This window comes from Balaenoptera physalus, assembly GCF_965194825.1.
Source record: "Balaenoptera physalus genome assembly, chromosome: 4".
Classification (NCBI taxonomy): domain Eukaryota; kingdom Metazoa; phylum Chordata; class Mammalia; order Artiodactyla; family Balaenopteridae; genus Balaenoptera; species Balaenoptera physalus.
In genome coordinates, this window is record NC_138891.1 from 77,580,371 (window position 1) to 77,604,611 (window position 24,241).

Sequence of the window (24,241 nt, forward strand, 5' to 3'; positions counted from 1 at the left end):
GCTCTCACGTCCTGAGCATCTATGTATTTCCATACTGCGCTTGAGGGCTGCTGGCTGCCTTCCCCACCCCTTTCTCCCATCCATGCACAGACCACATGCACATGCATACCCACGGGGGCCCTGCAGAGTGGTGGACATTAGGCGGCAGCCATCCAGGAATACCCAATAGACCGAAATTGGATGTTCAAAGCAAAGGATGATGGGGCCATAGTGCCCGTGCCACACTGTATAAGGCGAGGTTCCCAGAGGCACCTTCCCCATGTGACAGCAGTGCTCCAGTACCTAGGAGACTGCAGGGTCCTGGAGAGCAGTCTACTTCTTCCAGGCTGAGTGACACTGGATTAAGTGACAACTTAATCCTGTTTACTTACCTCAGATGGAATTCAAGCTCACATAAAGCCTGTATGTAAAACACCTGATGTACAGCAGGCATTTGGCAAATGTCAGTCCCTCAATTCCCTTCTGTCTTTGAATGCATCCCCGATGCACTGCCCAGAAATCTTCACACAAGAGCTTGCCAGGGCAGGGCACCTGCCTACTAAATATTTCAACAGGATCCTCTCTTAATTCACAATTTCTGAAAAGCTACGTGCAATGATATCTTTGGGGGCATTTGTGATTTAAAAGACTCCTATTATCTTGAAAGTAATAGTAACACCAACCAGAGAGGCCACAATGAGGTAGCAAATGCTGTCCTAGCACTTGCTGTGCCAGGCTCTAGGTGATTTACATTTATTGACTCATTCAATCCTCACAACAACACTTTGCCCAAAGTACTATTATCTCTACTTCAAAGATGAGGAAACTGAGAGAGGTTACATGACTTGTCGAGGTCACAATGCCAGTGGCGGGGAGAGCCAGGGGTCTGGCTCTAAACTCATAATCACTATTCGATAAAGCAAATAGTTACCTTCTATCTTTTGTTTAATGTTTTCAGATATAGGGACTACTTAAAGCAGAATTCTCATGAAATCACTTCATATTAAAGAACCAATCTATGCTGACCTTCAGCTAGAAAAAGTAAATATTTGTAACACATGAATCACCAACGAAGCTTTAACATTCTGTATCAAGAATCATTAACTCATGTGTTAGTTTTATGAGAAAGACTAAACTTTATACCTCCTTGCCCTAAAATCTAAGGCACACTTAAGGTTCACCATACCTATGGCAGCCATCTGTCCTATGTGACTGTTATAGATGTAGGAATTTTAGGAAACAATTTTATTCAGTCTAGGACATCTATACTGCAGGAATTAGCAGTGACCTGATCTCTTTTATTTTAAAAGCAATGTGTGGGGCTTCCCTGGTGGCTCAGTGGTTGGGAGTCTGCCTGCCAATGCAGGGGACACGGGTTGGAGCCCTGGTCTGGGAGGATCCCGCGTGCCGCGGAGCAACTGGGCCCGTGAGCCACAATTGCTGAGCCTGCGCGTCTGGAGCCTGTGCTCCGCAACAAGAGAGGCCGCGATAGTGAGAGGCCCGCGCGCCGCGATGAGGAGTGGCCCCCGCTTGCCACAACTGGAGAAAGCCCTCGCACAGAAACGAAGACCCAACACAGCCATAAATAAATAAAAATTAAAAAAAAATAAATAAAAGCAATGTGTGTTACTTGTGTATATATATATATATATATATATATATATATATATATATTCCTTATATATTTCAACATATTTCCTAGCTTAATATTACAGGGTGGTTAAAGAGTGTGAGTTCTGAGTAAGACTGATCTGGATTGAAATCCTGGTGCCACCACATTGGGTAGATTGTGACTGTGTTCAAGTCACTTAACTTCTTTAGGGCTCAGGTGCTTCATCTATAAAACAGAAAGCCTTCGTAAAGCTCCCTGTGAGGATGCTTAGCATACACAGTGCTATTTTCCCCTCCCTGTTGGCTTCATCTGTTCTCTCTGCTGCTGTAACAGTAAGAGCCCAGTGTTGCCAGCACGCGAAGAACTTTCTCTCTGAAAGGCTCTGTTGGCATGGAAACATGAGCACCAATTTTCGAGTCGTTTAATCCTGAATCCCAGGTTTGAACCTGAGCCTGTTTCCTCAAGTGAACATGATATAGTGCCCATCCCCACCACCGTAAGGCTGCCATAAGGATTAACTATGTAGGAGGTCCTCACTGGCACAAAAGGTGCTAACAAGCTTTCTTATTACATTAGTCCTATGTATGGAGGAATTCAAAGTGCAAGGGCAAAATATTCTTTGTTCACCTTCAGGCAAGGTCCCCTTGACAACCCAGCCTTAAAGAAAAGCATTGGCCCAGAGGAGGCAGGTGACCTAGGCAGAGCTGGGAAGGGGCTGCTGGGACCAGATAGGAAACAAAACATACGAGCCCTATTTTCCTACTGTTAGATGGAGCCTGAACGTGCTTCTGCGGGCGATGCTGCACTGCTGTACTGTGGGATGTAGGAGAAAAGGGCAAATGTGAACCGTGGGTGGGTTTGGGCTGAAAATGCCGTTTGTTGCCAAGAAAACATCAGAAAGAATTCATAAGGCTACGGTACTGACTTCAGGAACTCTGAGAATGAAGCCTGTTCTCTCCTTGAGTTTCCTACGGCCTCCACTGTGCTTAGACTATTCATTACACACCAGCACCACCAATACAGGAGAAAACATGTGCACACGTGTCAATGCCACTCACTGTAAACAAGCAAGGAGGATACAAGCCATGTGGCTTCCAACCATGCAATGCTGCAACACTGTGATTTCATCTGCTGAATAAAGAAACCTAGAAAGGTTGGCCACCCAAGGAAGAGATATTACAAGAGTGGCAGCCACAGATACCACTTCTCTTTGAAAAGCTCAATGCTCAAACAGAAGGCTGTGATATGCCAGCATTCAACAGCAGTCTTAGAACACTGATGAAGATGAGCAGACACCTCATCCTAATCAGTAAGACTAGAAGAGTAAAATCCTCAGCTGACATGGCTTCTATACACAACTCATTCATAACCCTTGGAGTTGGAGGGGTTTCTTCCATTAACTTTAGGCTTGGGTATTCCTAAAGCCAATTTAAACCAAAAATCAGGTTTGATTTTACCACAGCATTTTTAGGTAGAAAGACTCCATTTCCTTAGAGATAAAGCAGAAAAATATAAATTGACCATAGACAAAGAATGCAGCCCTGAAGAGTGACCCATAATGTGTGGTAAAGCTAAGTGTTCAATTTGGCCTGAGTGGTGGCTGATTTTGAAATAATTTATTTGTTCTTTTACCACATACTCTATTACAGCTCTAACTTTTAAAGTGAACAAAAAGTCTGTTAAAATAGCAAAAAGAAAAGTGAAGACACACACACACACACACACACACACACTTTGCTGTGTCTCTTGGAAATCCAACAGCCTGGAGTGGGTCCTTGGGTTACTCAGTAAACCTTTTGGAATAAAAGCCAAGCGACTGCCTTTTTGGTAGGTAGCTAACCCCAGGAGGAAGCCCTTTTGTGACATGGGGGTTAAAGGCTCACCTGACAAAGCTGGTCTCTGTGGAGCCTTGACAAATCAGGAATCTAATGAGATTCCAGACATAGCCCAACAGAAATGGAGCTATGTGTTTCTCCAGACTGCATTCCACTATGAAAAAGACCATATTTAATACCAAATAAACGTGCTAACCCAGGGATAGCAGATTCATTTTACATAAGTTATAAAATTATAAAATTGGGTAAAGGTTTTCCATGTCTCAAGGCATTTGTCTTGAATGGATTTTCAAGCTTTAACACGGATACTTGTCTTTAGCTTAGGAGCAGAATTCTCATGGGAACAAAATCCTCTATTAACCACACAAAAAAACCTTGAAATGAAAGCCTTTGAAAGCTGGTACAAAGTTGAGGATCCAAGACACAATCGTAATACAGAAATGTGTGTAAAACAATTGAGGATTTTGTTCATTTTAGCATTTCACAGGACCCCCAAGAGCAAACATTTTTACCTGAATCCATCAGGAAGACGTCTCCTCTGAGAAACATGCTTTGACTTACGGAATATAGATCAAGGCAAAACTTGTTTTCCTTCTTCTAGCCTTGACTTCCAAGAAGTTCAAGAATCAAATTTTATACTAACAGCAATGTGTTCACCCTTCCTTCCAGTTTCATTGGTCTTGCTTTTTTCCCCTGAAAGTTCACATTTTGTTAACATTATCGGGTATGTCTTTTCTGGGTATGTTGCTTCGAATTCTTTTGGGAAAGAGCCCAGGTATAAATACACTTCAAATACAGACCAAAAAAAGCAAGCAACTACTGCAATTACTTTTAGGATATAAAAGGAGTATCTTTGCCCTCATAGCATACGTTAATCAAAAGCAGTATTTCAGAATTACCTTAAGGAAGAAAATATACACCTAGACTTGACAGTAGCAGGCTAAATCTCATTACTTTAGGAAGTCTCCAGTACCTCAATTTTATCAAGGACATATTCCCTGAATATAATCTTAGTTATCTTCATTACTTTCCACTCTAGTGGAAAAACCCTGGGCTAAAAGATTAGAAATTGTGTGTGTTTTGCTCTTACCCTAGGTAAGTCATTACCATCTGATTACCATAGTGTCCTCCTTCCTAATAGGAGAGCAAATACTATTCCCTGACACTACAAAACCCATTATGATTAGGTAGGTAAAGGCGGACTTGTTCTTAGAAGTAAAATTGCAATATAAACACAACGTATTACCATCATACACATTAGAAGCCTAAGTGATTCTCTGTCAAGAGCTTAAAAACTTCTTTACATTCATGGCAAAAATTTATCTTTCCAAATTCATAGTTTCTTTGGCAACAACATGATAGAGGCAGAGAAGTTGTATAAACACTGAGAGATGCAGGCACCAAATAATGAAAGAAAGCATTTCTATACATAAAACATTATTTATACCTGTTTTCATTTTTTACATTAAAATGTAAACATCCCCTTATCCAAAATAGCTGGTGAAAAAGCAAAACAAAAACAAAAAACAAATTAAGCCTTTAAAGATAGCTGGTGAGTTTTCAAGTGTCCTTGCTCAATGTATCCAAATACCAAATATTATAATTCAATAATAAGGAGAACCAAACTGGTAAAAGAGCTATAAAATATCAATATACAGCAAAATCACAATGAACCAGAATACTCCAATCTCCTGGTTAATTGACTATTTACAAGAAAACTTTTCTTGCTTTAACCATTAGTTTAGAAAAATATACTTTCTAAATTGAACCACTTTACTTTCCTGGCTCAGTAACTACAAAACGCCAAACATAAATCAATTTTATTTTGATGATTTAGGATCATGTGGTACCTTGGGATATCTCTCAGAATATTCATAATTTCTGTGGTTTTGTTACAGGCAGAAAATTGGAGGAAACTGGAGTTTCTTGCATTAAATAAATCCCCGAAATCGTAAGCTTACTGTCTTCTTTTGCCTCGTTCTCCTGAAAGAAGAGTGTAGCAAAAAGGTTCTAGTTAAGCAAGATTTTTCATTGTAGACATACCTATGTATACTGGTTCTGGAAACAGTGTAGTTCAGTGACTTTACCTCTCTGGACAATTTCTTCTGCAAAATTAATATACCCAGAACATGAATTATATGTAATGGGTCCACTGTTTTTCTGGATATCAAATTTCAGTACGTTATGAATTCCTTAATTGGAATCTTTTCTCAAGAAAATCACTCATGAAGATGACTTCGAAACCAGATGAGCTGTAGATTTTGCTAATGGAAACAAACTATGCTTCCTCTATTATTAATTCAAAGCTGCTTAAACAATCTTTATAAAGTTATCAAAAAGCAAGTAAGTTCTCTAAGGTAGTAGGTGCTTAACTCCTCAAAGCCATAAAATAATAAGAGGAATAATAAGAAGTGCTGAGAGAAGAGTCACCTTCTGATTCTTTTAGAACAGCTCAGTGTCTCCATAGTGCAGGACCCATGCCACTTGGTGGCATGCAAGATGATTTTAGGTGATACACAACACAGAATTAAATAATGCTGAATCACAGTGAGAATGGCATTCCCTTTATAATTTTCTTTTAAACTTCTGATAATTCCACAGAGAGAGCCCCATTTTGGTGCTGGGTAACATCTCTCTCACTGCAACAAAGAAAGAGCAGGCTTTTTGGATTCAGAGCCTTGGCAGGCATTAGTATCCAGCTAGAATTTAATAACATCTTTGTTTTATTTTTATTTATTTTGTAGTTATCTTTTTTTATGGCAAACTGATGCTGGCTTTCTACTTGGAATAGAGATTAGTTTCTTTTTAAAATATTTTAAAATTTAAAAGATAAATATTAAGTAAATAATAGCATATGTAATACTCAAGTGATTGAAGTTTGGCAAACAATGGCTATAGCCTAACAAATATTTTTAAAAAGTGATTTCAAAAGAAAGTATAAACATGGCCTAGGAAAGAAACATGTGTCACTGTGTTTGCAATACTTGCGATGCTCCAGGGATGAGCTCACCAGAGCCTTCTCCTATATCGGGCGATTTCCAGAGTTAAGATTCAAGCAAAAATATAAAAGGAAAAAGAACCCATTCCACACCAATCTGGACTTCACAAACTGGTACCATAAATGTGCAAAATCTAATATTTAGCAAGTAATTTGTTTTACACATAAACTTTCCAATTCACTGCAGCATCATTTTATTTGGTCTACACTAATGCCTCACAAAGGCAAACCCGGGTTGTAGAGCTCCTGCTTAGTTCTCAGAGCAAGTACCACACGTAATTTTTGACTGAACTCTCCAGCCAGGATTCAGGGCTGCTGGCCAAGTCTTCCAATGGCATCGGACTGTTCTTCCACTGCCATGGCCCTGCAGAGAGGTCTCCTCATCTTCTTCTGATTGATAATCTCATGGCCAACATTCTGCTGAGAGGAGTTTGCGTAGCAGGTATGGCATGCTCATAGGCATACCATGCTGACTTAAAACGAAAAGGACAGCTGCAGAGAAAGACAGCAGAGCTTCTCATTTGTGGTGAACAGTTTCTTCATCACAGTGGTAGTTAAGATATGCTCCCTCCTTTTTCCCCTGAAGCCAAAGCAACATGTCTGAAGGATGGTGTCAAACATCGTAATCAGGAGCCTTGCCCTGGGCTTGCCTCAGCCAGATCTGGAGTGTAACAAATGCTCCCACAGTCACGTGAAAGAAAAGCTGCCAGAGGTTGCGCAGTTCATAGAGATACATGTTGCATAGACAGATTAAGCCAAAAGTCAAAAAAGATTTGACATTCCGCCAGCCGGTGTAGTAGACAAATAAATAACACTGTTGAAAATATAAAAATGAGAGATGATTAGGGTTACAGGAGAAGAAATAGATGCTTCTACTATAAAGCTGTAAAATATGAGAGTGGAAAAGGGGATTTTTCAACTACAGATAAGACAGTGTAATATCTTTAATACACTCAGCTATACACTCAATGTATCTTTAATACACTCCCTATTTAAAAGGGAAATAGGTTTAAGAAATAGGTTTGCATAATCTGGAATCAGAGGAAACAAGCTATAGAGAACATTTTGGAGACGACATAATCTGAATATGAATCCTCTATTAGATAATACTGTATCAATGTTAAATTTCTTGGGTGTGATAAAGGTATCATGGCTATGTAGAATGATGTCTTTGTTCTCAAAAGACACATGTTCAAGTTTTTAGAGGTGAAATATCTTGATGTTTGTAACTTATTTTAAAAACAACTGTGCAGGAACTTCTGCTTCTGGGATGATGGAGTTGATGCACTTTCCTCTATTCTTCCCACTAAGTACAACTAAAAACCCTGGACATTATATATCTAGCATAAGATGACTCTGGATGATGAAGAGAAGAAGGCAGATAGGCTAAGGACCTTGAGACCCAGGGAATGACACAGTGGTAAATTACCTTTTTTTTTTTGCCTCATATATCCCAAACTTGGAGCTGAAGAAGCTGGCAACTAGAAACACCAATGGATGCACACCAACAAAACAAACAAACAAACAAACAAAAAAACACTCAGTAAAATCTTGTTCTCTCTAGCCAAAAGACCATGAGAGGGGCATCTTTCTAAGACAGAGAAGTTTTACATAATAACTATTCTACTCCAGCCAAACACCACCAAAAACAAAACAAAACAAACTAAACCAAAACAAACCAAAAAAACCCACAAAAAAACTGTGACCACCCACACCCACCCCATCAAAGCCTATGTGGGGAGCCTATAATGCTCTAAGGAGATGTTCTAACACTCCAGGGCTTCAGAGAAGGCAAGTGGGAAGCCAGAACTTTGATTCCCACTGGATGGTAGGAGTCCCTCACTCCAAAAAATAAAAACGCCGCCAAAAAATAAAAACTTAAAATAAATAAATAAATAAAAATGTTTCAAAGAAAGTAAAAATAACCAGGGACAGAGAGGGATATAATGATAAATGGATCGGAGAGACCTTCAAGATGCCAGAGGAGTAAGATGGGGAGATCACCTTCCCTCCCCACAAATACATCAAAAATACATCCACATGTGGAACAACTCCTACAGAACACCTACTGAACGCTGGCAGAAGACCTCAGACTTCCCAAAAGGCAAGAAACTCCCCACGTACCTGGGTACAGCAAAAGAAAAAAGAAAAAACAGAGACAAAACAATAGGGACAGGACCTGCACCTCTGGGAGGGAAGGAGGAGGAAAAGTTTCCACACACTAGCATGCCCCTTCACCCCCCGGAGATGGGGGGGCGGGGGGGAAGCTTCGGAGCCATGGAGAAGAGTGCAGCAATAGGGGTGCAGAGGGCAAAGCAGAGAGATTCCCACACAGAGGATCGGTGCCAACCAGCACTCACCAGCTGGAGAGGCTTGTCTGCTCACCCGCCAGGGTGGGTGGGGGTTGGGAGCTGAGGCTCGGGCTTCAGAGGTCAGATCCCAGGGAGAGGACTGGGGTTGGCTGTGTGAACACAGCCTGAAGGGGGCTAGTGTGCCACAGCTAGCCAGGAGGGAGTCCGGGAAAATGTCTGGAACTGCATAAGAGTCAAGAGACCATTGTTTTGGGGTGCACGAGGAGAGGGGATTCAGAGCACGGCCTAAATGAGCTCCAGAGACAGACGTGAGACGCGGCTATCAGCGCGGACCCCAGAGATGGGCATGAGACACTAAGGCTGCTACTGCAGCCACCAAGAAGCCGTGTGCAAGCACAGGTCACTATCCACACCACCCCTCCTGGAAGCCTATGCAGCCTGCCACTGCCAGGGTCCCGTGATCCAAGGACAACTTCCCCGGGAGAACACATCGCGCACCTCAGGCTGTTGCAATGTCATGCTGGCCTCTGCTGCCACAGGCTCGCCCTGCATTCTGTACCCCTCCCTCTCCCCGGCCTGAGTGAGCCAGAGCCCCCTAATCAGCTGCTCCTTTAACCCCGTCCTGTCTGAGCAAAGAACAGATGCCCTCAGGTGACCTACACGCAGAGGTGGGGCCAAATCCAAAGCTAAACCCCAGGAGCTGTGCGAACAAAGAAGAGAAAGGGAAATCTCTCCCAGCAGCCTCAGGAGCAGCAGATTAAATTTTAACAATCAACTTGATGCACCCTGCACCTCTGGAATACCTGAATAGAAAACGAATCATCGCAAAATTAAGGCAGTGGACTTTGGGAGCAACTGTAGACCTGGGGTTTGCTTTCTGCATCTAATTTGTTTCTGGTCTTACGTTTATCTTAGTTTAGTATTTAGAATTTATGATCATTGGTAGATTTGTTTATTGATTTGGTTGCTCTCTTCCTTTTATTTATATATAGATATATATATTTTTTTCCTTTTTCTCTTTTTGTGTGTATGTATATGCTTCTTTGTGTGATTCTATCTGTATAGCTTTGCTTTTACCATTTGTCCTAGGGTTCTGTCTGTCATCTTTTTTTTTATTTTAGTATAGTTTTTAGTGCTTGTTATCATTGGTGGATTTGTTTTTTGGTTTGGTTGCTCTCTTCTTTCTTTCTTTTTTTTCATTATTTTAAATTTTTAATAATTTTTTTATTTTAATAACTTAATTTAATTTTTTCCTTTCTTTCTTTTTTCTCCCTTTTCTTCTGAGCCATGTGGCTGACAGGGTCTTTGTGCTCTGGCCAGGTGTCAGGCCTGTGTCTCTGAGGTGGGAGAGCCGAGTTCAGGACCCTGGTCCACCAGATCCCTCCCGGCTCCACATAATATCAAATGGTGAAAGCTCTCCCTGAGATCTCCATTTCAACAATAAGACCCAGCTCCACTCAACGACCAGCAAGCTACAGTGCTGGACACCCTATGCCAAACAACTAGCAAGACAGGAACACAACCCCACCCATTAGCAGAGAGGCTGCCTAAAATCATAATAAGGCCACAGACACCCCAAACACACCACCAGACGTGGTCCTGCCCAGTAGAAAGACAAGATCAAGCCTCATTCACCAGAAGACAGGCACCAGTCCCCTCCACCAGGAAGTCTACACAACCCACTGAACCAACCTTACCCACTGAGGGCAGACACCAAAAACAACGGGAACTACGTACCTGCAGCCTGTGAAAAGGAGACCCCAAACACAGTAAGTTAAGCAAAATGAGAAGACAGAGAAACACACAGAAGATGAAGGAGCAAGGCAAAAACCCACCAGACCAAACAAATGAAGAGGAAATAGGCAGTCTATCTGAAAAAGAATTCAGAGTAATGATAGTAAAGATGATCCAAAATCTTGTAAGTAGAATGGAGAAAATACAAGAAACATTTAACAAGGACCTAGAAGAACTAAAGAGCAAACAAACAATGATGAACAACACAATAAATGAAATTAAAAATTCTCTAGAAGGAATCAATAGCAGAATAACTGAAGCAGAAGAATGGATAAGTGACCTGGAAGATAAAATAGTGGAAATAACTACCACAAAGCAGAATAAAGAAAAAAGAATGAAAAGAATTGAGGACAGTTTCAGAGACCTCTGGGACAACATTAAACGCACCAATATTTGAATTATAGGGGTCCCAGAAGAAGAAGAGGAAAACCAAAGGACTGAGAAAATATTTTAAGAGATTATAGTTGAAAACTTCCCTAATATGGGAAAGGAAATAGTCAATCAAGTCCAGGAAGCACAGAGAGTCCCATACAGGATAAATCCAAGGAGAAACACGCCAAGACACATATTAATCAAACTATCAAAAATTAAATACAAAGATAAAATATTAAAAGCAGCAAGGGAAAAACAACAAATAACATATAAGGGAATCCCCATAAGGTTAAGAGCTGACCTTTCAGCAGAAACTCTGCAAGCCAGAAGGGAGTGGCAGGACATATTTACAGTGATGAAAGGGAAAAGCCTACAACCAAGATTACTCTATCCAGCAAGGATCTCATTCAGATTCAACAGAGAAATTAAAAACTTTACAGACAAGCAAAAGCTAAGAGAATTCAGCACCACCAAACCAGCTTTACAACAAATGTTAAAGGAACTTCTCTAGGCAGGAAACACAAGAGAAGGAAAAGACCTATAATACAAACCCAAAACAATTAAGAAAATGGTAATAGGAACATACATATCGATAACTACCTTAAATGTAAATGGATTAAATGCTCCCACCAAAAGACATAGACTGGTTGAATGGATACAAAAACAAAACCTGTACATATGCTGTCTACAAGAGACCCACTTGAGACCTGGGGACACATACAGACAGAAAGTGAGGGGATGGAAAAAAGTATTCCATGCAAATGGAAATCAAAAGAAAGCTGGAGTAGCAATACTCATATCAGACAAAATGGACTTTAAAATAAAGACTATTACAAGAGACAAAGAAGGATATTACATAATGGTTAAGGGATCAATCCAAGAAGAAGATATAACAATTGTAAATATTTATGCACCCAACATAGGGGCACCTCAATACATAAGGCAAATGCTAACAGCCATAAAAGGGGAAATCGACAGTAACACAACCATAGTAGGGGACTTTAACACCCCACTTTCACCAATGGACAGATCATCCAAAATGAAAATAAATAAGGAAACACAAGCTTTAAATGATACATTAAACAAGATGAACTTAACTGATATTTATAGGACATTTCATCCAAAAACAACAGAATACACTCTCTTCTCAAGTGCTCATGGAACATTCTCCAGGATAGATCATATCGTGGGTCACAAATCAAGCCTTGGTAAATTTAAGAAAACTGAAATCATATCATGTATCTTTTCCGACCACAACGCTATGAGACTAGATACCAATTACAGGAAAAAATCTGCAAAAAATAGAAACGCATGGCGGCTAAACAATACACTACTAAATAACCAAGAGATCACTGAAGAAGTCAAAGAGGAAATCAAAAATACTTAGAAACAAATGACAATGAAAACACAACAACCCAAAACCTATGGGATGCAGCAAAAGCAGTTCTAAGAGGGAAGTTTATAGCAATACAATCCTACCTCGAAAAACAAGAAACATCTCAAATAAACAACCTAACCTTACACCTAAAGCAATCAGAGAAAGAAGAACAAAAAAACTCCCAAAGTTAGCAGAACGAAAGAAATCATAACGATTAATTAGATCAGAAATAAATGAAAAAGAAATGAAGTAAACAATAGCAAAGATCAATAAAACTAAAAGCTGGTTCTTTGAGAAGATAAACATTAATTGATAAACCATTAGCCAGACTCATTAAGAAAAAAAGGGAGAAGACTCAAATCCATAGAATTAGAAATGAAAACGGAGAAGTAACAACTGACACTGCAGAAATACAAAGGATCATGAGAGATTATACAAGCAACTATATGCCAATAAAATGGACAACCTGGAAGAAACAGACACATTCTTAGAAAAGCACAACCTTCCGAGACCGAACCAGGAAGAAATAGAAAATATATACAGACCAATCACAAACACTGAAATTGAGACTGTGATTAAAAATCTTCAAACAAACAAAAGCCCAGGACCAGATGGCTTCACAGGTGAATTCTATCAAACATTTAGAGAAGAGTTAACACCTGTCCTTCTCAAACTCTTCCAAAATACAGCAGAGGGAGGAACACTCCCAAACTCATTCTACAAGGCCACCATAACCCTGATACCAAAACCAGACAAAGATGTCACAAAGAAAGAAAACTACAGGGCAATATCACTGATGAACACAGATGCAAAAATCCTCAACAAAATACTAGCAAACAGAATCCAACAGTACATTAAAAGAATCATACACCATGATCAAGTGGGGTTTATTCCAGGAATGCAAGGATTCTTCAATATACGCAAATCAATCAACGTAATACACCATATTAACAAATTGAAGGATAAAAACCATACGATCATCTCAATAGATGCAGAAAAAGCTTTCGACAAAATTCAACACCTGCTTATGATAAAAACCCTCCAGAAAGTAAGCATAGAGGAAACTTATCTCAACATAATAAAGGCCATATATGACAAACCCACAGCCAACATCGTTCCCAATGGTGAAAAAATGAAACCATTTCCTGTAAGATCAGGAACAAGACAAGGTTGTCCACTCTCACCACTATTATTCAACATAGTTTTAGAAGTTTTAGCCACAGCAGAGAAGAAATAAAAGGAATCCAAACCAGAAAAGAAGAAGCAAAGCTGTCACTGTTTGCAGATGACATGATACTATACATAGAGAATCCTAAAGATGCTACCAGAAAACTACTAGAGCTAATCAATGAATTTGGTAAAGTAGGATACAAAATTAATGCACAGAAATCTCTTGCATTCCTATACACTAATGATGAAAAATCTGAAAGAGAAATTAAGGAAACACTCCCATTTACCACTGCAACAAAAAGAATAAAATACCTAGGAATAAACCTACCTAAGGAGACAAAACACTTGTATGCAGAAACCTATAAGACACTGATGAAAGGAATTAAAGATGATACAAACAGATGGAGAGATATACCATGTTCCTGGATTGGAAGAATCAACATTGTGAAAATGACTATACTACCCAAAGCAATCTACAGATTCAATGCAATTCCTATCAAACTACCAATGGCATTTTTCACAGAACTATAACAAAAAATTTCACAATTTGTATGGAAACACAAAAGACCCCAAATAGCCAAAGCAATCTTGAGAAAGAAAAACAGAGCTGGAGGAATCAGGCTCCCGGACTTCAGACTATACTACAAAGCTACAGTAATCAAGAGAGTATGGTACTGGCACAAAAACAGAAATAGAGATCAATGGAACAGGACAGAAAGTACAGAGATAAACCCACACACATATGGACACCTTATTTTTGATAAAGGAGGCAAGAATATACAATGGAGAAAAGACAGCCTCTTCAATAAGTGGTGCTGGGAAAACTGGACAGCTACATGTAAAAGAATGAAATTAGAACACTCCCTAACACCATACACAAAAATAAACTCAAAATGGATTAAAGACCTAAATGTAAGGCCAGACGCTATAAAACTCTGAGGAAAACATAGGCAGAACACTCTATGACATAAATCACAGAAAGATCCTTTTTGACCTACCTCCTAGAGAAATGGAAATAAAAACAAAAATAAATGGGACCTAATGAAACTTAAAAGCTTTTGCACAGCAAAGGAAACCATAAACAAGATGAAAAGACAGCCCTCAGAATGGGAGATAATATTTGCAAGTGAAGCAACTGACAAAGGATTAATCTGCAAAATTTACAAGCAGCTCATGCAGCTCAATATCAAAAAAAAAACAAACAACCCAATACAAAAATGGGCAGAAGACCTAAATAAGCATTTCTCCAAAGAAGACATACAGATGGCCAACAAATACATGAAAAGATGCTCAACATCATTAATCATTAGAGAAATGCAAATCAAAACCACAATGAGGTATCACCTCACACCAGTCAGAATGGGCATCATCAAAAAATCTAGAAACAATAAATGCTAGAGAGGGTGTGGAGAAAAGGGAACCCTCTTGCACTGTTGGTGGGAATGTAAATTGATACAGCCACTATGGAGAACAGGATGGAGGTTCCTTAAAAAACTAAAAACAGAACTATCGTATGACCCAGGAATCCCACTACTGGGCATATACCCTGAGAAAACCATAATTCAAAAAGATATATATGTACCACAATGTTCATTGCAGCACTATTTACAATAGCCAGGACATGGAAGCAACCTAAATGTCCATCAAGAGATGAATGGATAAAGAAGATGTAGCACATATATACAATGGAATATTACTCAGCCATAAAAAGAAACGAAATTGAGTTATTTGTAGTGAGGTGGATGGACCTAGAGTCTGTCATACAGAGTGAAGTAAGTCAGAAAGAGAAAAACAAATACCGTATGCTAACACATATATATGGAATCTAAAAAAAAAAAAAAAAAAGGTTCTGAAGAACCTAGAGGCAGGACAGGAATAAAGACACAGACATAGAGAATGGACTTGAGGACACGGGGCGGGGGAAGGGTAAGCTGGGACGAAGTGAGAGAGTGGCATGGACATATATACACTACCAAATGTAAAATAGATAGCTAGTGGGAAGCAGCAGCATAGCACAGGGAGATCAGCTCGGTGCTTTGTGACCACCTACAGGGGTGGGATAGGGAGGAAGGGAGGGAGACGCAAGAGGGAGGAGATATGGGGATATATGTATATGTATAGCTGATTCATTTTGTTATAAAACAGAAACTAACACACCATTGTAAAGCAATTATACTGTAATAAAGATGTTAAAAAAATGATAAATGGATCAATCAACCAAGAAGATACAGCAACCCTAAATGTGTATGAACCAAACAACAGAACTGCAAAAACTGATAGAACTCAAATGAGAAATATACAATTATAGTTGAAAAATTCAATACTCCTCTCTCAGCAATTGATAGAACTAGCCAGAAAATCAGCAAGGAAACATAAAAACTGAACAATGCCATCAACCAACAGAACCTAATCAAAATTTATAGAACACCCACTCAACAACAGCAGAATACACATTCTGTTCAAGTGCCCAAGGAACATATACCAAGACAGACCATATTCTGGGCCACAGAACAAACCTCAACAAATGTAAAATAACTCAAATCACACAGAATATGTTCTCAAACTACAATGGAATCAAACTAGAAATCAATAATGGAAAGAAAACCAGAAAATATCCAAACACTTGGAAACTAAGCAACACAATTCTAAATAATCCATAGGCCAAAGAGGAAATCCCAGGGAAAATTTTTTTAAATACACTGAATTAAATGAAAATGAAAATACAACGGCTCAAAATTTATGGAACACAGCTAATGAAGTGCTAAGAGGGAAATCTGTAACACTAAATGTATACATTACAAAAGAGAAAATTCTCAAATCAAATCATCTAAGCTCCCATCTCAAGAACCTAGAAAAAGAGCCAAATAGACCCAAAGCAAGCATGAGGAAAGAAATAATAAAGTGCAAAAATCAATCAAATAGAAAATAGGAAAAAGCCAATAAAACAAGAGCAGGCTCTGTGAAAAGATCAATGAAATTAGCAAGTAAGACAGATAAAGAAAAAGAGAAGATACAAATGATCAATATGAGGACTGAAACAGGAAATATCATTACATAGCCTACAGACATCAAAAGGACAGTAAGGGAATACTATAACCATTCAACACACAAATTTGATAACCTAAGTGAAATGGACCACTTCTTCATAAAACACAAACCACCATAATTCACCCATTACAAAACATTATTTGAATAGCTCTATAACTATTAAGAAAATTGAATTTAAGACTTATTAAATAGCTGAAGTATTCAAAACTATATGGTACCGGCAGAAGGACAGACACATAGATTGATGGAACAGATACAGAGCCCAGAAAAAGACCCACATAAACATGCCCAACTGATTTTTTTTTAATGCAAAAGCAATTCAGTACAGGAAAAAAAAAAAGGAAAAATTGAAAAATTAAACTGCATAAAAATTTTAAATGCTTGATCTGCAGAAGACTCTTTTAAGAGGATGAAAAGACAAGCTAAGACTGGGAGAAGATATTTGAAAACTACGTATCTGACAAATGACTAATATCTGGAATATATAAAGAACTCTCAAACTCAACAGTTTAAAACAATCTCATTAGAAAATAGGCAAAAGATGTGAACAGACATTTCACCCAAGATGATACACAGATGACAAATAAGCACATAAAATTATTTTCAACATCATTAGCCACTAGGAAAATGCAAATTAAAACCACAATGAGATATCATTACATACCTATCAGAATGGCTAAAATATTAATAAAAAATAGAGACGACACCAAATGCCGATAAGGATGCAGAAAAACTGGATCACTCACACAATGCTGGTGGGAATGTAAAATGGTACACTATTCTGGAAAACAGTTTGTCTCTTAATAAGCATGCAACTACTATGCACTACCACATAACCCAGTAACTGCACTTCTGGGCATTTACCTCAGAGAAATGAAGACTTTTTTGTTCACACAAAAGCCTGTACATGAAGGTTTATAACAGCTTTATTTATAACAGCCAAAAACTAGACACCACGCAGATGTCCTTCAAATGAGTGACTGATCAAACTGTGGTACAGCCATACCATGGAATATAATTCAGCAATAAAAAGGAACAAACCATTGACACATCCAACAACTTGGATAAATCTCCAGAGAATTATGCTGAGTAAAAAATGCCAATCACAAAAGGTTACATACTATATGATTCCATTCATATAACATACTCAAAATGGGAAAATTATATTAATGGAGAACACACTAGTTGCTGCCAGAGATTAAGGAGAGGTTAGGGCAGGAGGGAACTATAAAAGGCAACATGAGGAGTCTTTATGGTGACAGGACTGTTATATATCTTAACTGCATCAATATCCATATCCTGTTGTGATACTGTATTATAGCTTTGCAAGATGGAACATTGAAGGGAAGCATGTAAACATTATACAGGCACTCTCTTATGACTCCACATGAGTCTAATTATCTCAAAATAAAAAGTTTAATAAGAAAAACAACTTTATACATTCATTTTATCTGCAACTTAAACTATAAACAACAAATATACACACTATATGCACAAACATACAAAGAGAGAATGAGATAAAGTGCTGCAAAATGTTAACAATTTGTGATTCTAAGTGTACCAGTTTCTCAACTTTTCTGTAAGTCTGAAGGTTTTCAAAATAAAACACTGAAGGAAAAGTAATAGTCTCTAGTTTCTTCAGACTTCCTCTGATTTCCTATTTTATCTTTTTTTTTTAGGTCATGCCACGTGGCTTGCAGGATGTTAGTTTCCCGACCAGGGATCGAATTCATGCCCCCTGCAGTGGAAGCGTGGAGTCCTAACCACTGGACCACCAGGGAATTCCCTGATTTCCTATTTTAAATGCTCCATATCAAGATTATCTCTACCTGGCTGAACGCTGTGATTCCATAAGTACCCATGGCCTGGAGGAAAAGGCAACAAACCATGTAGTAGTGGCCTTTGAGGTCTGAACTGACGGAGATGAAAAAATATCCTGACAATTGGAGATAGAGCATGTTATATGGTATAATGTAGTCGCTTAGTTTTTACTGTGGGAAAAACAACATTATCATCACTCTGCTCAGCATATTTGGAAAGCATGCAGTTTCATGCCTGTCAATATGAAGGAAATTGGTTTTTTGATTTTCTTTTTTAAAGCATGAATTTGTTTATTTTTCTCAAGTTAAAAGGTCACCTGGGTGACACTGCTCCACCATGAGGCAACTCTAAAAACTACTTTTAGCTGTTCTGAGAAAGGTAACAGAGGTGTGCCTATCTATATATAGGCAAGAGCACTGGTTCTGGAGTTGCCTGGGTTCAAGTCACTGACTGGCTATAAGAACTGTCTAGGCCTCAGTGAAAAATGGTGATAATAATAGGATTAGTGTGGGGCTTACTTTGAGGATTTAATGGTACAAGGAAAGCAAAGGGCTTAGCACAACGCAAGAGCTCAACACATTTTTGCATTATTATTAGAATTTAAAATTATTTCATTAAGGCAAAACAGATAAAAGTATATTTTATAAGAATAATCATTCAGGAAATTATTTTAAAGTTAATATTTACCTCACACTGTTTTAGAATCATATGAAATAATGCATATGTTATTAAATTATAACTTTATAGCATTATAAAAATCATGTAAATATAGGAATTTTGCTTAGAGACAGCATGATATAGTGGAATGAATACGACACTGAAAATCAGAAGACTCAGAGTTCTGACTCTACCACTTAATGGCTATGTGACCTCAGGATAGTACTGAAACTGTCTCAGATTTCTCCTTTTCAAAAATGAGGATATATACCCTGTGTGATAGGACTGTAGAGATTAAAGTAGAAAATCTACATAAGAATATTTCATAAAATTAAAGTACTTGTGACATCAACGAATACAAGCTTTCACATTTCCTGCATGAAATGTCATTAATTAAATTCAATCTGCCAAATTTTACAGGAAAAATTTCTGAAGCTAACATAAATGATTAAGAAAAATTAGGGGACTGAAAAAAAAATGGTGCTGGGACTTCTCCGGCGGCCCAGTGGTTAAGACTCTGCGCTCCCAATGCAGGGGGCCCAGGTTCGATCCTTGGTCAGGGAACTAGATCCCGCATGCCGCAACTAAGAAACCGCATGCTGCAACTTTAAAGATCCTGTGTGCCGCAACTAAGACCTGGAGCAGCCAAATAAATAAATAAATATATATTTTTAAAAATGTGGTCACTGAAACTAAAATTTCTAATATGTCTTTACATAAAAGTCAAATGCATATATTTAAAATATTTCCCGGGACTTCCCTGGTGGTCCAGTGGTTAAGACTCTGCGCTCCCAATGCAGGGGCCACGGGTTCGGTCCCTGGTCGGGAAAGTAAGATCCCGCATGCCGCACAGCGTGGTCAAAAAAAAGTGTATGTGTATTTTATATATATATATATGTATATTTATTTCCCTAAAGACTTCTACCGAGTTTTAGGTAGCCTTTTATTTGCAGTCCTGAATCTTTCTAATGTTTTTCTATGCAAGACAGAGAAACGTGTCACTTATAAAAGTTAGGTCAAAATGCCTTGTTTGCTCTAACGTGTTTTAGCAAAGACATTCTTGAATCTGGGTAATTGGCATGGTTACCTCTCCCTTCCCTAACACATCTGTGCTTCCTCTGTTCTTGGAAATGGGAGTACGTATCTCCCTATCGCCCAGGTACAAAACCTCCTCCCTCCTAAAGTCTCAGATCTATTCTGTCTTTGAGTCCTAGTGAGTCTTCCTTCTCAGCGTCCTTTCTTTTCCTATCCCTACTGCCATTACCATTAGTTTGGGCTTTCATTACCTTCTGCCTCTCAACTCATTTCCTTGCTTAATAGTCTCTCTGCTCTGACAATCCATCCTACTCATCAGTGCTAAATTAAATATCCTAAACCCTGCTTTTGCTGTTCCCTCTTCAAAGACTTTCCCCAAAGTACAAAATCCTCAACCTGGAGTAAAAGCAGAGCCTGGAAGCTAAACAGTAAGTCACCAGAATATCTAGAAGTATAGTCTTTACTGCCATAGGCTGAGGACCTGCCGCCAATGAAGCCCCAGCACAGGAGAGGGCTAACACTGAGTTCACTGGGATCTATGTCCGTTCAAAAGGGTCACAAAGCTAACAGAGGCTCAAATTTTAAAAAGGGGCAAAGAACTCAGACATTATTTTTATTTATTTAAAGTGCACAAGAAATTATTAGAATTGATACCTGAAACAAGCAATAATGGGAAAATGTTTCTGAAAACCGGAGAGAACCTACCTGGTAAAGGCAGGCTGCTGTTCCAAGGAAAAATGCAACAATGTAATTAAAATCCTCACCATCACTCTGCAAAAACAAAATAAAAATTACTTTTTTTTCTGGTGCAAGCCCATTTCCAAAAACAATCCATTGGGATAGGATATGAAAACATTTACGCACAAATGGTCAAAATTTTCAAAAGTGGCATATAAAAATTCTCAAGAGTCCTAAAATAGAAACATAAAATACATTATAAGAACCAGGGAGTGTGAGGTAGAGGAAGGCTACCAGTCTTCCTCCATGTCTGGGCCTCCCCATCAGTTATATCTTATCCAAGAGAAGATGAAAGCCAATGGAAACAAATTTCCATGTAATGTAAAAAGGGCCTCTTCTCACTACTAAAGAAACCAAATAAAAATGTACAACACCCCAGGGACTTCCCTGGTGGCGCAGTGGTTTAAGAATCCACCTGCCAGTGCAGGGGACATGGGTTTGATCCCTGGTTCAGGAAGATCCCACATGCTGCGGAGCAACTAAGCCCATGTGCCACAACTACTGAGCCTGCACTCTAGAGCCTGTGAGCCACAACTATTGAGCCCATGTGCCACAATTACTGAAGCCCATGTGCCTACAGCCTGTGCTCCACAACAAGAGAAGCCACTGCAATGAGAAGCCCATGCATCGCAATGAAGAGTAGCCCCTGCTCGCCACAGCTAGAGAAAGCCTGCATGCAGCAATGGAGACCCAATGCAGCCAAAAATAAATAAATTAATTAATTAAAAAAAAAAAAAGTACAACACCCCAGTGGCCTATAAAGTTAAGCCTGTTTGCTAGGATTACTATTTGACTCAAATAAATATTGACAAACTTTACCATCTAGTAAGCACATTACGGAACTGTCCAATAAAGTCTTTGGCATGATTTAAAAAAAAAAAAAAAGACAACCCAAACTGAAAAGCTACTGTCCACTAGAGTGTGCTAAATCTCAATGAGGAAATTCAGTCATACATGCTATGCTAGAAAAAAAACCACCCAGAGGAAAAACAGAGATAGATTATTCATAGAATATTTCTTTTAAAAGAAAACTAATAGAGACATGTAACAAACCCTTTTTTTCTATTCCTTTTTGATTCCTCTTAAATATCTATATTTATCATTTCTTTCAATGTTTTTATGAAGTAAAACATAAAGCCCAGGCAGGAGCATCAAATTTCTTTCTTCTAGGTAGAAACATTAAATTTGGCCCTTATTTTAGAAAAAAATCTCTTTATACAATAAAAATTTCCAGAAGACATGGGAGTGTCTCTCACAACCATGTCTTCAGGAAATAATATAAAGAGAAAATTGCTTTTCCATTTGCTATTGGACAACAGAAGTGCCTGTAAGGCAGAGGGAGAGGGGCTTATCCTAGTGAGGATCTTAAAATAGAAACCATTAATCTGTCTGGGATGGTTAGGCCAGTTCAATCCCAGAGGCAGGGAAGGTCAACACAAAACCCTTCTACTTTAATGATTCTAAGACTTTTAAGTAAGTTCTGCTTGATTGTTTTTTCTTCAGTCCATTAAATGATCTTTTTTGATTATAAAAGTTCATGTTGGGCTTCCGTGGTGGCGCAGTGGTTGAGAATCTGCCTGCCAATGCAGGGGACACGGGTTCGAGCCCTGGTCCGGGAAGATCCCACATGCCATGGAGCGGCTGGGCCCGTGAGCCACAACTACTGAGCCTGTGCGTCTGGAGCCTGTGCTCCGCAACAAGAGAGGCCGCGACAGTGAGAGGCCCGCGCACCACGATGAAGAGTGGCCCCCGCTTGCCACAACTAGAGAAAGCCCTCGCACAGAAACGAAGACCCAACACAGCCATAAATAAATAAATAAATAAATAAAAAGTTCATGTTCATTGGAGAGAATCTGAAACAGAATGTTACAAATAAGAAACTCGTATAGTCCATAATGTTACAACTTTGGGAGAATTACTGTTAACCATTTAGGTACTTCCTTCCAATCCTTTCTGTACAAAAATATATGTACATTAAAAAAATGGAATCATAGTTTTACATACTGCTTTCTAGTACTTCACACTATATCATAAACATGTTCTCAAAATACTAAATACTTCTCAACTACTTAATTTGTAATAATTATATAACCTTTAATTGTGGGACTATATAATAATTTAATTACTATCTTACAACTGAATACTGTATTTTCCCTAAATTTACACTATCACTTTACAACTCTCGTAATTGCCTTCGGAACACTTAATAGCATGTTTCTGGACTCAACCAGATCTCGGTTCAAATCTTTACTTATTAGCTGTACGATCATGGACTATTTATTTAACTTCAATTCCCTTTTTTGAAAATAAAAGTTGTAGAGATTCAATGAAATAACACTGGCAAAAATATAACAGTAACTGACACACAGTAAGTATTCAAAAACATTCTCTAACTTCTCTTTCCCAGAGGTTACTGTCTGCATCATTCATCAGATAATTAGGATTACCTTTCAATATTGTTTAAATCTCTAATGTACTGGCCTTGTCCTCTCAATGAGATCTTAACCTTCCTTCAGGGCAGAAACTAAATCTTAACTACTTGCATGAAACTGTGCACATAGTAGGAATCCAACAAATGCATGACAAATTGAGTTCAGCTTTGAAAAATCTTTATTTCCCCTTGCTAAAGAGAATATCTATAAACATATTCTTCCATTCAATAAATAGTCATTCATTAAACACTTATGGGCCAAGTACTGTGTCACTAGACCAAGGACAGAAAACAAGTCAACACCAACTCAAGAAGCTCAACTCTAACCAGGAAGGCAGATACAAAGAACAACAATTCCCACCTGAAGTGGTAACTGATGGGATAGGAGTGTGTACAGGGTACTAAGGGAGCCTACTGGAGACACATTTAATTCTACCTGGAGAAAAAAAGGATCAGGGAAGGTTTGGCACAGAAAATAAAGCTTAATTTGCATCTTGAAGGACGGACTAGTAGACAAGGTAGGAAGAGAATTCCAGGCAAAGGGAGTAGCTTGTGCAGTTTCAAGAAGGAAGAGGCTAGGATGACTCCAAGGTCTCCTATTCAGGCAACATTTAAATGATACCATTCACCAAGTTGGGGATATAGGAGGAAAAGTAGGTCTGAGAGCAGAAAAAACTGAGTTCATTTTGGACAAGGTATTTTGGAGTTGCTAGTGACATACCCAAATAATTATGTTTAGTAGACATTTAAGTCAGCTTCAGGGAACAGTTTAACCTAGAGCTCTAGTTTAGTTGTCATATATTTAAATAGTAGTTAAATGAAATAAAGGACTATGACAACCGAATGCAAAGCTTAATTCTTGATTGGCTGATAGACTGGAGAGAGAAAAAAGTATATATAAAGGATATTCGGGGTCAATTTTGAATTGTGAAATTTGAATATAGATTTTATATTAGCTAATACTGCACTGATCTTCAATGTCTTTGGTGTAAGAATGGTATTGTGATTATGCAGGAGAATGTCCTAGTCCTTAAGACAGACATACTGAATAATTTTGGAAT

The 24,241-nt window shown here is 38.6% G+C and overlaps 1 protein-coding gene across 8 annotated transcripts in view; it reads right to left on the bottom strand.

The window, feature by feature from the left end:
- Nucleotides 1-6,594: 6,594 nt before the first annotated feature.
- SEC22A (SEC22 homolog A, vesicle trafficking protein) overlaps nt 6,595-24,241 on the bottom strand; it is a 73,337-nt gene continuing 55,690 nt past the window's right edge. For 5 of the 8 annotated variants that reach the window (XM_082460964.1, XM_082460960.1, XM_082460961.1 and 2 more), the window contains 2 exons: nt 20,717-20,782; nt 6,595-7,238 (listed from right to left, as the gene is read on the bottom strand). In XM_082460964.1, the coding sequence (XP_082317090.1) occupies nt 7,038-7,238; nt 20,717-20,782 (267 nt within the window). In that variant the 3' untranslated portion in view covers nt 6,595-7,037. The remainder of the gene's footprint in view (nt 7,239-20,716; nt 20,783-24,241) is intronic. The other 3 variants (XM_082460963.1, XM_082460959.1, XM_082460962.1) reach the window with 2 other exon arrangements.